General features: G+C 28.6%; 1 protein-coding gene across 1 annotated transcript in view; it reads left to right on the forward strand.

The window, feature by feature from the left end:
- The window catches only part of LOC136976550 (cysteinyl leukotriene receptor 2-like), a 63,193-nt gene extending 46,985 nt beyond the window's left edge, over window positions 1-16,208 (forward strand). Inside the window, exons 2-4 of the mRNA XM_067271883.1 lie at window positions 14,908-15,010; window positions 15,510-15,655; window positions 15,727-16,208. Of these exons, the coding sequence (XP_067127984.1) occupies window positions 14,908-15,010; window positions 15,510-15,655; window positions 15,727-16,160 (683 nt within the window). The 3' untranslated portion in view covers window positions 16,161-16,208. The remainder of the gene's footprint in view (window positions 1-14,907; window positions 15,011-15,509; window positions 15,656-15,726) is intronic.
- The last annotated feature ends 174 nt before the right edge of the window (window positions 16,209-16,382 follow it).

The raw sequence follows: 16,382 nt of genomic DNA on the forward strand, positions 1-16,382 counted from the left end.
CCTATAGAATTCTATTTATATTTAGCGGTCCGAATTTGGAGTACTTTTTCCAAACCGTCATTTTTGTTTGACACGGTTTCAAAAATGCTCTTTACAAAAGATTATTTATCGCTTTTAGCGAAAGTACTTCTCGGGCAACCATGATCAAAGGATGTTTTGGCATTAAAAAATAAAGACAAATTTTGCATTTTCTTAGGTAAATGCAGGTGTTTATAACATATCTAAAAATAAACTAAATAAATCAAAAAATAAAAAAGGTTATTTATAAATACTGTAACTGAGAGAGAAGTTACTTAAAATACAATATTATGATTCTTATCAATATTTATTTATCTCTGTATAGAATTAATAGATTTCAATATATTATTGCTTATATTAAATTTTTTCTTCTCAAACTCCAGGCCTTCTATTCAAAGCATTTTGTATCATTTCCGCTTTTAACATAATAAAATTTCAGATTATTCAAGTATTGTTAAAATCAATGTCATTCGATCGATAAATTTACTTCGAATAATTCAACTGAAATTTTGAATAAATATTTCAATAATAATTATCCTGTTTACTCTAATTGGAATTTTACAGAGATTTGTGTTCGAGAAGAGTTCGACATAAACATATTTAACAATTAACTATTATTAAAATATCAACTTTCTGTAAACATTTTTATAACTTAAAGTATATATCAATGGCTCTAAGTTTTCTCGGTTTGTAATTGAAGTATCATTATTTTCATTAATTATAACTGTATTTAACTGAAAAATAATTTCTTTAATATTTTATGCAAGAAATTTAGCTTGTATTAATCCTTAACCATTGATAAGAGTTTCCGTGTATTTGTTGTGCTTACACCTGGATAAAATAAATTTATATTAAGAGTGTTTCTAGATTTTTATTTATATTATTGTAATACTATATCAGCAAAGTATCAGATGTCAACTGTGATAGATCTATTCAGTATAACCCTCTCCTTTCTTTTCTTTTAGAGAGGAAGGGATGGCGAGAAAGAGGAAGTGTAATCTTTCACCACCTGTAAATATGTTTACGCTAATTGAAAACATTAGAAAACAACACATTGACACTAATTGAAAACCCATAAAAATAATTGAAAACCTTAACTTCTTCAATTAGATTAAAATATTTCTACAAGGAATATATAGGATTTTATTTTTTACGTTCTTACCTGTTTTATATTCTATTTCTGTTGCTTTTATGTGCACAAATAGAGTTTTATGTAACGTATTGTATGATAATTTATTATATTTTATAAATTAAATGAAGAACACACTTGTAAACAGTTTAACAAATGGGCTATATTATGCATGACACAGTAAATATATCAGATTTCTTAAAGCGTTTTATTTTGTATACAGTATTAGAATTTCACTCCAATCTTCTAATTGTAAGTAAATCTGATGTGTTTATAATGAAAAAGTGATCAAAGTTTATGAATGATTATAAAGTTAAGCTAAATAATTTTGTAATTTTACTCGTATTATTGGAAGTTAAAGTAGTTCAAAATGGCAATTTTGAAAGTGATAAATGTAAATTAAATTCGAAAATAATGCATGCGTGTTTATATATATACAGTAATATATTATATAGTAGAGGTATCCCTTGATTAATGCAGTTAATTAATCCCTCGATCCAACCGCGTATGTCAAAATCGCGTTAATCAAATACGGTATCTATGTTAAGTAAAGACAGCTGGTAAAGCCGCGTATATAGAGGGATTGCCGCAATTAATTTCGCGTGTTAATCAATCTCCGCATCAAACATGTTAGATATGTGGTTGTCAAGTGCCAAAAGTTTATCTCTTGAAAGATAGAATGTGATGTACGATGACACTGTTTATTCTTTCTCGTTGCCTATGACCCTTTGAATTCTTGCTATTTTTTAACGTCTAGTATGTCTGTAGATCTTCGTCGAATAAATGCGTATAGAAGTTTTGTCCGTCTCTCGTTTACATCCTTGCTGGCTCAGTTTATCCAACTTCACCAACAAATTACTTACAAAACAAAGGCTCTAGACTAAGCAAAATTTAATGTAGGGTAAACTGTTATACCTTGAAACACTTTCAGATTTTTCTTTTTAATAAAGTACTAACAATACTTTTATAACGTATTTGCTAAAATGAAACTTCCTTCTCATATAAAACATCTAATAGATCTTAAATCTGTGTGAAAAATTTTGTTTTTATTTTTAAAAATGTTTCATGGTCACGTACAGTACCTTGGAACATATACTCTTATGTATCTTGGAACACTGCGGTTTATACAATATATATATATATATATACATACACAACATATTCCAAAAATAAATACATTTTATATGAAAAGACTTTAGACAGGTAAAGATAGTATATCATATTACAGAAGGTAATTTTTGACATTATTGAACATTGAAGCGGTACAAAATTCGGTACAATTGAGCGGTACAAACTCTTATCTTCTGCTTTTCTTAGTTGATAGTTCTTGTGCATGTCTTTTTATGAAACATTTCATTCATTCTTCACCGGCAATTTTCAAAGAATGTCATTAATCTGAATACTTTTTCATTTGCAACAGCATATTTAAATTCCAGTTTTCTGGCATCCTTTTTTTCGTGAGGCAATGTTGCATTTTTTGTAACTTTTTGAATGTATTATATCTGATATATTCTTCATTATCACTAAAAATGCACTTAATACCACACACTAATAAATACTTTGTCAGTCACACTGATAAATATACAAAGTATTTATCAGTGTACGTGTTTGAGACGTACGCTGATCAAGCACGTACACTGCTTATGTACGTGCTTGATCAGCAAGTACTGTATACATCAAGCTTATGTACATGCAAAGTCATCTCCAGATTTTTTTAAGGGATATCAAATGTCTTAATTTTGTGGCGTGCCTTACATTGTGAAGTGCCCAAATCGCCGTTTCAGAGATTTTTTCCTTATAGAGCCAGCGGTGGCTTTAGAGGCTTTCTTTAAAGGTATCAGAGGACCACCAGTTTCAAATTTCAGTTAATCTGGTTATCAAAGAACCATCAGTAGATGCAAATGCTTTCTTTAAAGCATCTGCATCTACTGATGACTTTTGATACTCGATTATTACGTGGAATTTTTGTTTGAAAAATAATACGACTTCGTACTTTAATACATTGAATAGGTTTCGAGGTACAAAATGTTTGTGAGTCTCAAGATACAAGAGGACTAAGAAAAGTAAATTTATTGCCTTTAATTAAAGTGGGAAACTTTTAGAATACCGTTACAACTTACTCGCCTGTAATCCGTGAACTAGAACCACCAATTTTTCCCTCTGACGATATTTGTTCTCAGGAAGCTTCGTAAAATTTTGACTTCAATATTTAACAGATGAGAAAAACTTTCTCACCACAATGGCGTCTACAAAATACTAGTTACCCGTCTAAAAATTTGATTACATCACCAGATTTTGTGATTGTTTCCCACTATATGGCACAAGAAGTATTATCACGAAAGTGTTCTATGATACACCGCGCTCAAGATACTACAGTTTCTCCTAAGTTAAGTCAAATTGTTTTGTTTATCACCCCGAGAAATCTAAAATCGGAATTTTGTTGGATTTTTATTATTTTCTTTGTTTATTGTATTTTTACTGAACGAAGTCCGTTGATTAAATCAATCAATGGACTTCGTTCTCTATTAGTAATTCGTCCTTTCCGTTAAGATGATCATGATCCATAATGGATCATGGTCATCTTAACGGAAAGGACGAATCAGTATAACTGTATAGAATCGACTATATACTAGTATATATTGTAAATCTTAATGTCATTAGCCTGTAATAGAATATCGAAAGGAAAAATAAGTAATATCTATAGAAAATCAAGAAAATTTTCTACTTACACTGCCTAAAGAATGAGAGTTACTTAAAGCGTAGCATTGATATCTATAGTATGATATTAGCGAGGTTGAGGCCGAAGTTTTAAACGCGAAAACGTGTACGTCGGACGTTCGGCGCCGCTTTCCTGTAAGCCTAGAAGTTTGACAATGGCGTTTGGAATGTCGAGCATGATTCCACTGACTTTTCAAACGCCATTGTCGAACTTTTAGGTTTACAGGAAAGCGGCGCCGAACGTCCGACGTACAAGTTTTCGCGTTTAAAACGTCGGCCTCAACTTCGCTAAATGTTTCTGTTATTGTTAATGCTGTTTACGCAAAACTGCGTAAATTGCCGCTCAAAATTTTATAAAGCATTCCTCTGTATGAATTATTTCATATATACAATGTCTTTTATTTTCTATGTATAAAATGTCAGGATATATGAATGAGTCAGATTGAGCGTAAATGTTTCAAGACTTTTTAAAATTAAATTTATTATTTGAAATAAATCTTATTATTTAGAAAAGTTTAATCTGAAAACTTGAAAAGAGAGACAAAGGCGTCAATCTACCTCTCCAGATTCGAATTCGGATCAAGAGCCACAGAAATTTTTCGTGGGCGTTCCTGATATTTTGGGTCTCGGCCCTCAACATCCGGCCACCCCTGTTGTGTGGCTGGCCAAACTCATAATGGCCATAATTAAAAAGCCCTTCAAAGGAAGAAAGAGTAAAAAATGAAGAGACTTATTCACTTATTGCCAAGCCGTACATAACATATACATAAAACCAAGAAGTTAAACACAGTTGATGGTTAATTCCATAAATTTGTTTCAGGTTGTTTTTTTAGTCTTCATAATAATTAACTAAATAATTTTTAAACATATTTTATTATAGAATATTGAATATTTTACGAAATAATTAATTCTTGTAACAAATTTTTATAACAATCTCACTACGTATATTCAATTAATTTCCTTTATCTCAGATTCTAAGAAGTACAAGAAAAAAAGTAATTTTTATAGCTTTTTTTTCACTTTTTAATGAATTTTTCACTCATTATCATACTCTACGTATTGCTTTATAATGTATCTTCTTATCCGTATTAAGTTATTCTATTTGTGTACATTTCTCGTTTTTTATACCTCACATACTTCAATGTGTCTGCAACGTTTCTTTATCTTTGTGATCTCTTCTCTAATTAAATTTCTTACGTAAATCTCTACATCTTTCTATTACAAAGTTCCTTCCATTATATTTGTAAACACTTGATATTTTAAAAGTCACTTACAAGTCAAATATGTACAGTACCTTAATTAATAGAAATTATTTCTGTTCTCGGAATATAAACAAAAATATAAAATTGAAGTAATTGAATAAAGCGAATAAATGCCATGTAAATTCGACAAATACCAATAATTAAAAGTTTATTAATTCGTTACAAAATTAATTATCAAGAAACTTTTATTCATCCCTCTTATCGTTGACTGGGTTGCAATTTGGAAAAATTGTAACTCTGTAAATTCCCACTGTCGTCCGTCCGCTTGTCTTTCCTTATAGAGTTAGATGAAATCTGAGACAAGATATGGAGACCTTAGAGGCTGGAGTTAATTTTCTATTAATGATTCAGTAACAATATTGAAAATATATGATTAGAATTTGTTATCGGTACACTATTGATTAATTAATAAGGGTTCTCTCAACTCTGCCCATTAAGAGGAGTTCTAACTGTCGATTAAAATAACAATATGTCAATTAAAAGTGTAATTACTGTATAGAAATGTAAAAGGAAGCTGAGGAAGAGTGATGACCCGAAATGCAATTTTTCATATAATCTATGCGAAACATGTCAATAAAAGTCTTTCGAGAAGCGAAACAAAAATTTACAACAGATCAAGCGCATAAAAATTAAAGCCACAACATTATAATGAAAATGTTTATTATAAAATCTTTTATGTTCTGGATCGAATATACAGAAAATATAGATATTATATCCGGATGATAGTAGGACACAAAATCTTATATTGGACTGAACAGCTGATTTTATGCTGAGTTTTAAAGATTAACCTTTTCTGAATTTTATCCAGACAAAATCAGTTACTAAACTTTGATGTTTTTTTAATAGTATTTACCGAATTCCGTTTAAAAATATGCATGTTTTACATTAATTTTACATTACTAAAATTGAAATTTAAATAAGTATTGGGAAAAAATGAAGAATGTTCTTTTAACAATTTTTATTTTCAAATATAATTCAAATTTTTCTGATTTTTCCAAACGATTGTCTGTCAACAAACTTAATATAATATATCGATTTTACGTTTTTACAATTAAAAAGTAAAAATTGTATATTAGCTATTGATTTAGGCCTATATACTATTTTAACAAAACGTTTTATTTTAAAAATAATTAAAGTAACAGAAATTACTTTAAAATTTTTTATTTTTATTGTTAAAATAAATTTTAAGTTCGAATTACAAAAGAAGTTGAACAAAGATAAATAATTTTTAATAAGTTTTATAGTAAAATTTTTTACGAAATGTTTTAAAATGCAGAAAAATTCTATCCAATCAACGAGGAAAAACAGCCAATAAACCTAGAAATAAGATGTAAATTGAAAAAAGAATTGTTAAATATTTGAATTGAAAATATTAGAATTGTTGTTACTATGAAATATTTCGTGCAACTTTTGGCTGAAGAAATTATTTTAAATAATATTTTCTATTTGAAAACTGCAGATTAATGATTATTTTTTATTACCATACATTTAATTCAGAGATAATCATTTCATAAGGAAGTCCAGACTCCTGTCCTGTCGTTGAACTTGCCATGAATAATATTGAGCATTTGCTTCATATTATACATTATAAATAGTAAATTTAGAGGAATTTTGCAGTTATTCGTTATTTCCAAGGAATGTTCTAAGGAATATTATTCCAATAATACAGGGTGAGAAAGAAAGACACTCAACACCCTGCTACAGAATATATAATGTACCCAAAGTTAATTCGCTCATGCAGGAACACATTAGACCAAGGGGGAATAGGGGGTATGTTACTCGCACGTTCTAATCTGAAAACTTTGAAACTTATTTTAGAATAAAATTAAGATGATTTATGAATGCAGGGTGGGAAAGAAAGTCACTTAACACAGAATATAGAATGTACTTAAAGAAGGTACATATATATATATATACATCTAATGGTAATTCTAGCTTGATCATATATTTTTACATTGGCCTTATTCGTTTTATATTTTGTACACTTTGATCGATTTTTGTGTAACAAATTAGTTTCGAACAACGTTAAGTGCAACTGTGTATGAAAATTTCGTCTCTGACTGATTGTTCTACTTCAAAAACGTGTGTGCAAATATAAATTTAAATACATTAAAATAAATTTATACAAAACTCTTTTAAATGAGTAGTTTACACTTAGAATCTTCTCATAAAATAATCAAATAACTTTGAATAATAAAAATTTATGGAATATTTTTACTACTTATGGTCAATTTTCTCAATAATGATCCTTGCGTGCTTATTTTTTGTAGATAAAACCATATAGTTGTTCTTCAAAACGTGATTTATTATTCATAGTATGTCAAAAAACCATCACTAAGAAGAGAACTTCCAAGAATATTGATTATCTATGTAATGTGGAAGACGACAATTCTCTTTGTAGACATGGATATAGTCAATATAAAAAGAGAAAATTGAATTCTGAATAAATCTAGGATGCAAATAATATTCTATCTAGTATATTGTTTTATTGAGATAATAGAAATGTATATGTATTTATTTTAATTTAATCTTTACGTAAGAATAAGTAAAAAGTTAGAGTGAACTTTTTTTTATTTCAGTCTAATGAATTTTAATTGTAAAAATTTTGTTACATAAATTGTTCTTAATCAAATTCCATATGAAAAAAATAATTAAATAATTAATATTTCTGTTGTAGAAATAAGTAATTCGAGAAATAAAGTATGGTCATAAATAACTGAGAAAATGGCTCGAGTTATATTCGAATTATGAATCTTTGAACCATATCTGTATAACCACGTGCTTAGACAAAGTTACAAAACAAGTAAAACAAATACTTTTTTCTTATTTATCTATTACTAGTTCAATTATAGTTAACTCGTTTTGAAAATATTCGATAGATTTGGCATAAAAACATTGTAGAAACATCATTGCAGCGATGTGGAATCATATCATTCTTCCACCAGGAGAATCCATGAAAATTTCTCTTGCATTTTCATAGAAATTCTGTGTATTATCTCCCAAATGAATATATTCAAAGAGACAACTATTGAAGCAAGATGCTTTCTTTTAAATCTGTAGAGAAAGAAAGGGACCCACAGGGAGGGGACAAGAGATGCAAATCCCACTGCTGAGATTTGCTTTATTTTTTCCTTTTTTTTTGTATTTTTCGAATAAAAATTTTATATATCAATGATATTTTGCAAAAATAAATTTATTTTAATAGTCGTTACACTGAAGCAGGTATAATCCGGCGATGAGATGAAATGTTTCCACTTGTTCTCCCATGCATCTTTATCCTCTCTAGTCTTTCCAAATAGCTGTACAGTTGGGAAAGACTTCACGTTTTTAGGGTAGTTGGAATTTTCTCTTGTTTTTTATGTGTTCACTATTCACTTTCATGAAAAATTTTCAAACTTTGTCTAGCAATAAAAATACACGGTCACAGTTTATACAGATATGGTTCAAAAATGTATGGAATACGATTCTAATGAATCAGTTGGTTGGTTAGTTGAAATAAATACTATGTCTTGTCCCTCCTGAGACAAAATTCTGCTGGGACTTTTGAGAGAAGGAGTAATGAAACAGGAAAATGAAGATATTCGTTTTTCTTCGATTTGTATCAGTTCGAAAAATTCCTGTAAATAAAACTTTCAAAGGAAATATTTTAGAATTGTCTTAATCAGAATTACATCAGTCATCTATTTTAATCCATGATACAAAATTATTATTTCAAAGCTTTATTTCTTGGTTTTTAAATTTTATCCTCCGGTCATAGTAACAGAATCACATTTAAAATTCTTTTTTAACTAACTTCAAAAATTCATTTTATAATGAGGTAGGTTTGATTATTTTTTAGAAAAACGAGAAAAGAAAGCAGTAACATTTTAATAACTATGTTCTTTGATCTTTAGTAGTCAAGTAAAAAATATAAGTCACAGTGATAATAATTGAATTAAATATGTTTTTATGTAACTTTTGTAAATTTACACGAATAACTTATACTTGATAATTATTTGTGAAAAATAATTCTCTAATTATCCATGTAATTATATTGAAGTTAACAAATGAAAAATAGTGTTTATCATAAAAACGAGAACTATTGAGTTTACGCTGTTTGAATTACATATGTAATTCAAACAATGTAAATTTCGGTCTCTTGGTATCTATTCACTCTATTGCAGTGGTTCTCAACCTTTCTGAGGCCGCGAAACGCCACTCATATACTTTTTATTACACGGAGCATTAGCATCAATGCATTCTAAAATTGATAAGCAGTTTACTATTCATAGGAAACTATGAAGCAATAAATTAATAAACTTTAATATGTTGAATAAAACAGAAACATGGAATTATTTGCGAATATAGCAATTGGAAATAAAATTGATTAAAAACTTTAAAATCTTTTCTTTCGTGGAACCCTCGAGGTAGGTTTGCGGAACACTGATTAAGAACCACTGCTCTATTGCACTGAGGAATTCAATTCGGATCCTCGTGCTTCTCAATGGCATTTTTTCATGGATGAAGTATGAGAAATAATGGTTATATCTCTCGTCGATGCCAATTTCTAAACGGAGTTTAGCCCATTCGGAATGAATCAAAATAGTGGTATAGCTTTGTTCTTCTCAAAGCAGGATACGCGAACCACGTTTGTGCAGCCCAATACGAAATCTGTTGTGTTTTACCCTTTGATATTTTACCCGGGGATAAGAAGCATCAAGTACTATAAGGAAATTACTAGTTATAGCAGGTTCGGTGAGCACCACCACTTTTTCCATGCTACTTTATCCTGCGCTTTTGTCTTTAGCTCCTTATAACTACCCTTTTTAAAGTCATCCACTATATTAATTCTCCTTCTCCATCGTTTCTTTCTGCCTGCAACCATTCCTTTCATAACGTAATTCCACAAGCTTTCCTCTCGAATCATGTGTCCCTTCCAATTAGCTTTTCACCTTTTTATAGTCTCTAATATGCTCCTATTTTCACCCACTTTTCTTAGGATACTAATACACGATATTACCTTTGACCCTAAGCAGATATACTTACTATTGAAGAATTCGTTATGTGGATTTTACGGCAGATGTTTCTCATTAAATATAATAATTTATTAAGAAATTTTATAAAAATATAACGTAATTAATACAATAAGGATATACTTTATTATAATATATTCTTTCTTATAATATATAGTTTTAATTATAATTTTTAGAAAGATTCTTTAACTGAATAGCTAGAAAAAGATCGAGTCATTAAAATACGATATTAATGTATGAGACATTTTATTAGTTTCTACATCATAATTAATATGCTTAGCAGGGGGTTAATTTGATGTTGATTGGCTGTGACAACTTCTTGTAACCTGTTTTGCATATTTCTTATTTTCGTATTTTTTCCAGGTAAGATTTTTTATGGCTTCAAAGTAGACGACTTTCTCTCCCGGATGACAGCTCTGAATGACAACTTTTTCTGGTACCAACCAGCGGAATTAAGTTTCAGGACAGAAAAATATTTAAATTTAAATTTTTCTTTTAATTTTATTAAGATGTTTTTGTCTGTTAAAGGTGATTCGGTTTTGTATTTGAAGAGGTTTGAGGATCATAAATATTCCTTTTGCAGTGAATCTACAATCGACGATTCCTTCCATATTGTTTGTGTGTGCTAAGTTTGCGTACGAGCAATAACAGTATTTCGGAAAGATTAGGTTATCTCGGGTTAATTTTTCAAATATTACTGTTTATTCTTTTTCTAACATGTTGAACAGCAACGTGCCGTGACATTTGATGATAGGGAAGCTATTTTTCCATAAAAATAGATAATTGACACGAAACAAAGATAGACTATGAGAACTTGTTTTTATTATTTTGTATAAACTAACTCTATTCGGCAATTTTTTTCGCAAAGTCGTTAATTGCTTTATCATAAAAATCGCTGGTCCTCGATTCAGTCAAAGTATTTAAAAGCTCTTTTTCTAGAGTACCTAGATATCAGAGTAGCGACACACGAGTTTCGCCGCCATGTTCTGTCAACACGTGGTCTATGGGTTTACATAGACAGTCGACAGAACATGGCGGCGATGACTCGTGTGTCGCTACTCTGATATCTAAGTACTCTATCTTTTTCTATCGAAAGCAACGCAAGTGACGACAATTTTTCCTCGGACTGACAAGTAAGTGTTCTTTGAAAATGTATGAATTCACTTCATGGTTGAAAAATTGCGCACTGGTAGATGGTACCGTAAAAATTAATTATATTAAATCATATAATTCTTTTAGTACGTCTTTGTTCGGATACTCATTAATTATAATATGTTTTATGTCTAAGAGTGACTTGCCAATATAATCTGGACACGAATATAAATATTGCAATTCACTACGTAATTTAGATAAATCAAAAAATTCTCCATAAAAATTTACTTAAAGAATTAAAACTCGCTCGGGAAAATTGTTTTTCGTAATATTTAAAATTATTAACATCTAAAAGCGATAAAAATTCTAAAGATTTTGTCTGAAAATCTGTCAATATAATTATAAAAGAAAATTGTAATTAAATATAGCTTTGTAAAGAAACGTACATGGAAATAACATAAAATATGCTTTACTTTTTAAATCTTATGGGGAACCATTGACTAAGTGGATTATTTTGAGTGGCTAAGGGATAGAATCATTGGAAGAGTTACATGACATTTTGGTGTGTAGCATCCACCAGCTAAACCGCGAGGTTGGTGCTCTGTAAAGCGCATGCGCGAATGCGTATAATCCGGCTGTTTTACACCATTCAAATATTTGTGCCATGGAAGCTATCCCGTATTCGACAATACGGTGCTTTCATTGAGAATATGTATATACGAATTTACTGTATATTTGAATATACAATAGCAATCTTATTGTTTTTCACATGTAATATGGAAATTTTTAATACGATACAAAATGCGGTTACTTAAAATTAATATTTTATTATAATTCAAAGTACGCTACGATATGAAAATAATCGCGCAAAATGTATTTATAATTTAGAAAATACAAGGGAAGCGGCGCTTCCACAGCTTCCATGGACAGCACGCCACTAATGTTGAATGTATTTTATTTTATCTCTTTATTATAAAGCTTGTGCTTAAATTGTATTTCAGAGGGCCACAGTATCGCTTAGTATTAAAAAAAGCGTTGGATTCAGCTCTCTTGGGGATTAATTTGATGTTGATTGGCTGTGATGACCTCTTACTAACCTGTTTTGCATATTTCTTATTTTTGTATTTTTTCCGGTAGGTAATTTTTTGGATTTATTAGTTTTATTAAATTATTTTAATAATTTTTGTTCATTTCTATTGTTATGGCATCAGGTCGTCACAGTTTATCACGGTATCTGTGGTTCGCATTCAAATGTGTTCCATTTTGTCAATTAAAATCACTAGGGAGCATTAGACCGACAGCTGGATGGCTAAACGGTTAAAGTGCCAGCCTACCGCTTTGGGGACTCGGGATCAAATACGGACGGGTCGAAAAATTCCAAGGATTTTTTGGGATTTTGTACGTCTGGCCCCGTCCCTATCTGTACCCAATAATGAGTTTGCTAGAAAGGTTCTCTTTGTGCCCACAGAGCGCAGAGAGTTAAAAAGTGTGCTCTAGGCTTTACAGGTAAAGAAACAAATTCCCAAGCTGTCCTACTATTGTAAATGACAATTTAAAGATTGTAAAGTAATAATTTTAAAATAAACGGCAAAGTATTTTAATTAATGGTTTAAGTAAAAAAAAAAAAAAGCATTTGATGCACAAAAAACGAAATCGCATGTGTTGTGTGCCAGGTAAATTTATCTGGCACACAACACATGCGATTTCGTTTACTTTTTACTGTATAAATTTCAATTTGACATAATTTCAGTTTTTATTATGCTTTTATAACCAATTCAGTACATTACCATACTTTTTTCTATATAATTTATTTTAATTAAAGTATATTCACTACATTTCTTTAAAAATTGTTGCTGGAACTCTGAAATTTTCGTCACGCAGGTTTCGTTGTAAAGTTAAATGTGTTTACTTTGGCACGCAAATTCAGAAAGGTTCGTTATCCGTAATATAAATGATTCCTTTTTGATAGTATAGTATTTAAAATGTCTACTCTGACTGGTTTTATTAACAGGATATATTATACCGACGTCTTTGTTCAGCAAAACTTATCAGGAAAAACAGTCTTTATTTTCCACCTGTTTTTTTTTTTTTTGACTGTTTTTTCTGATAAGCTTTCTTAACTTTTGCTGAACAAAGACGTCGGTATAATATGTCCTGTTAATAAAACAAGTCCGAGAAGACATTTTAAATACTATACTATAAGATAAGGACACAGAGGCATATGATTTGTGAGCAGTTTATTTTATTTTGTCTTTTTACTAGCAACTATAATCATTCTTCCAAATCTTGTAAAATACTGTAAATTAATGGATAAAATTTATTTAATTCTAGTTAGACAGACTTCTAATAATATAAAAGGAGCTCTCTAATATTATAAATAAATGTATATAGAAATGCCTAAATAAGAATTGGAATATTTAAAAATACATTTATTTGAATATAATAATTATTTTATTTTAATTATTTCATTTTATAAAATAGTTTAGTCATAAAAATACACAAAGTATAAAATCGATGTTCTCAAAATAAACTTAGTATAAAAAAAAACTGATTACTCTATATTTTTCTTCCAATAATCCTTTTCCTTCTTCTTAAGTATTAGGAGAAATCAATTTTCATAAGAAAAACAAGAAGTTTACTCAAATAAGAACAAAATTTGGGTTCTACAGATAGAAATTTAATTATTATTTAGCTTGAACATCCTAAATAATTTATCTAAATAAGCGTTAGTACTTTCCCATTTTTTACTTTAAAACTTTTAATATGTAAATATTTACATTTACATACGATTATTCGCAAAAATTCCTTTAACAGTTTTAATGATTATCATTCAACAGGTAAATATAAAATGCTTAAACATTTTAAATGATTACTTTGTTGTCATGCAAAGAGAGAATTTTCATTTGAATTGAAAAGGAGGAGGATGAAAAACTACAATTTCTTTTCCAATTACAAATTCTCCTAAAATGTCCAATTTGCGAAGGAAAGAAATATATTTAATTTGATTTTTTCTTTTTTGTACAATAAAACTAAAGGAATTACTTTCATTTAATTATAAATACTGTAACTAAAATTAGAATAAGAATCTAAGAAAAATAGGAAAACAAATGAATATTTTAAGTGTCATGTTTTATAATAACATATACATAATTGTAATAAAAGTATTATTACAATTAATTGCAATTAATAATTAAGTAGAATTTTAATTAAAAATTAGTATTTTAAGAAGTATTTATACAATTTACTATTTTAAGAATAATTTTTTATTTAAAAAAAACAATTTATAAAATGTCAAATACGCAAATGACAATCAAAGCAATTAAATTCAAGTTGAGTTATAGAAACAATACAAAAGTTAACGAATTTTTAATTTTTGTATTTTTATTTAAGTATAAAATCTTTCATATTCTGTAATTAAATAAAAATGGGGAAAAAACAAAATAAATTTATTAATTTTTTATTATGGAACGATTATTTATATAAAAGTTAATATTGTAAACAATTAAATAAAGTATAATATTTAACTTAACTATTCTCATATAATATTTATTTAAAAAATTGAATAATAATTAATTATTAAACAGTATTTGGGTTTGATTCTAAGATAAAGATTTGTTTTTCTTACTGTTTCTTTTATAAGATTTTTCTAATAAAACCCAAAATTATTTCTTCCTAGGTGAATGGGTGTTTGGTAATGGATTTTGCCAATTACAAGGTTTTGTAGGTTCGCTTTTTCGTCATCTTTATATATGGTACTTAGCAGTGTTCTGTTTAGAAAGGTAAGAAGAAATATAACAAGTAGAAATAGCACAAATAACACCAATGTTGTAAATATTATGATACTTGAATAATAGATTTTAGCATCTATTTTTATTAATATTTTCTGTCTTGGTCCTCCTACTGCCTGGAAAGAGACCAGAAATAGTATAAAGAATTATTATTATTTCTTGAATGCTGATTAAACTATAAATAAAAAATATATAGATTATACTTATGATATAGTACTTAGATTATTTTCTATAGTATCAGATATAAAAAATTCATCATTATAATATCGATATAATGCAAATCATCGTCATCTAAGTACAGTACATAGATATACTGATGATTTTCTGTATTGTATGTGTTATTAAATTAAATTCTAGGTCGATGATGATACTAAGAATAAAGAATATTAGTTTTATCCAAAATAGTTAATATTCTTTCTTGAAATATAGATTATATATAGGCCTTACGTGAGAATATGTCATTTTATTTATTTTTTTAAATTCTACTTAGGTGTACGAGATATTTGAAACCACACGAATATCTGTCATCTTTCACAGACTTGACTGTCCGAGTAATTTTGGCAGGACTTTTATTTGTTGTTATTGCTCAAGTTACAGCGCCTTTATATAATTGGGGAGAATATAAATACTTAACAGGTAATAAATATCATTAATTTCTTTTAAAAGTATCTAAAAAAAATTTTAAATAATAATAACAATTTTAACAGGATTTTATATGTGTGACCAACACCCAGAAGCATATTTTGGATGTTCCTATCAGATATATCTTTTTATATCATTTGCACTCCCCGCACTTACAATGGTTACAACAGTAATTCTGTTACTAAAAAGAGGCCAATGCAAACTGGAAAGCAGAAACAGCGATTCTTATTTACTTGAAGCTGACAAAGAAATCGTTACTCTGGTGTCTCTAACCGTTCTATCTATTTTTATCAACCTTCCTCGACATCTATTAGATACGTTCATTAGTTGTATCAATTTGAGACGTGTCAGTGATGTAGTGATGTATATTTGTTACTGGTTAGAGAATGTGACATCATCAATTTTACCCCTCCTCTGTATTTTATTACACGGAAAGGTACGTTTGAGAATTAAATGTTTCTGGAAACGATTTAAAGAGAATAGAAAAGTTACTATTTAAAAATTAAATATTATACTCATAATATTTGTATATTCTCCATGAATTACATCCAAGTCAAATAAATAATGTTTTATTAATTATTTTAGTTTATTATAAGCCAACAATATAATAACATTCACTGATGAATTATCGAGAGAATGTTCACACTCTGCAATTAATAGGTGTGTGTGTACTGAAGGAGAAAGTTAATTTCGATATAATTTAAACATCACCTCTACATTC

This window comes from Centruroides vittatus, unplaced genomic scaffold (genome assembly GCF_030686945.1).
Source record: "Centruroides vittatus isolate TY-2023 unplaced genomic scaffold, ASM3068694v2 contig_401, whole genome shotgun sequence".
Lineage (NCBI taxonomy): Eukaryota > Metazoa > Arthropoda > Arachnida > Scorpiones > Buthidae > Centruroides > Centruroides vittatus.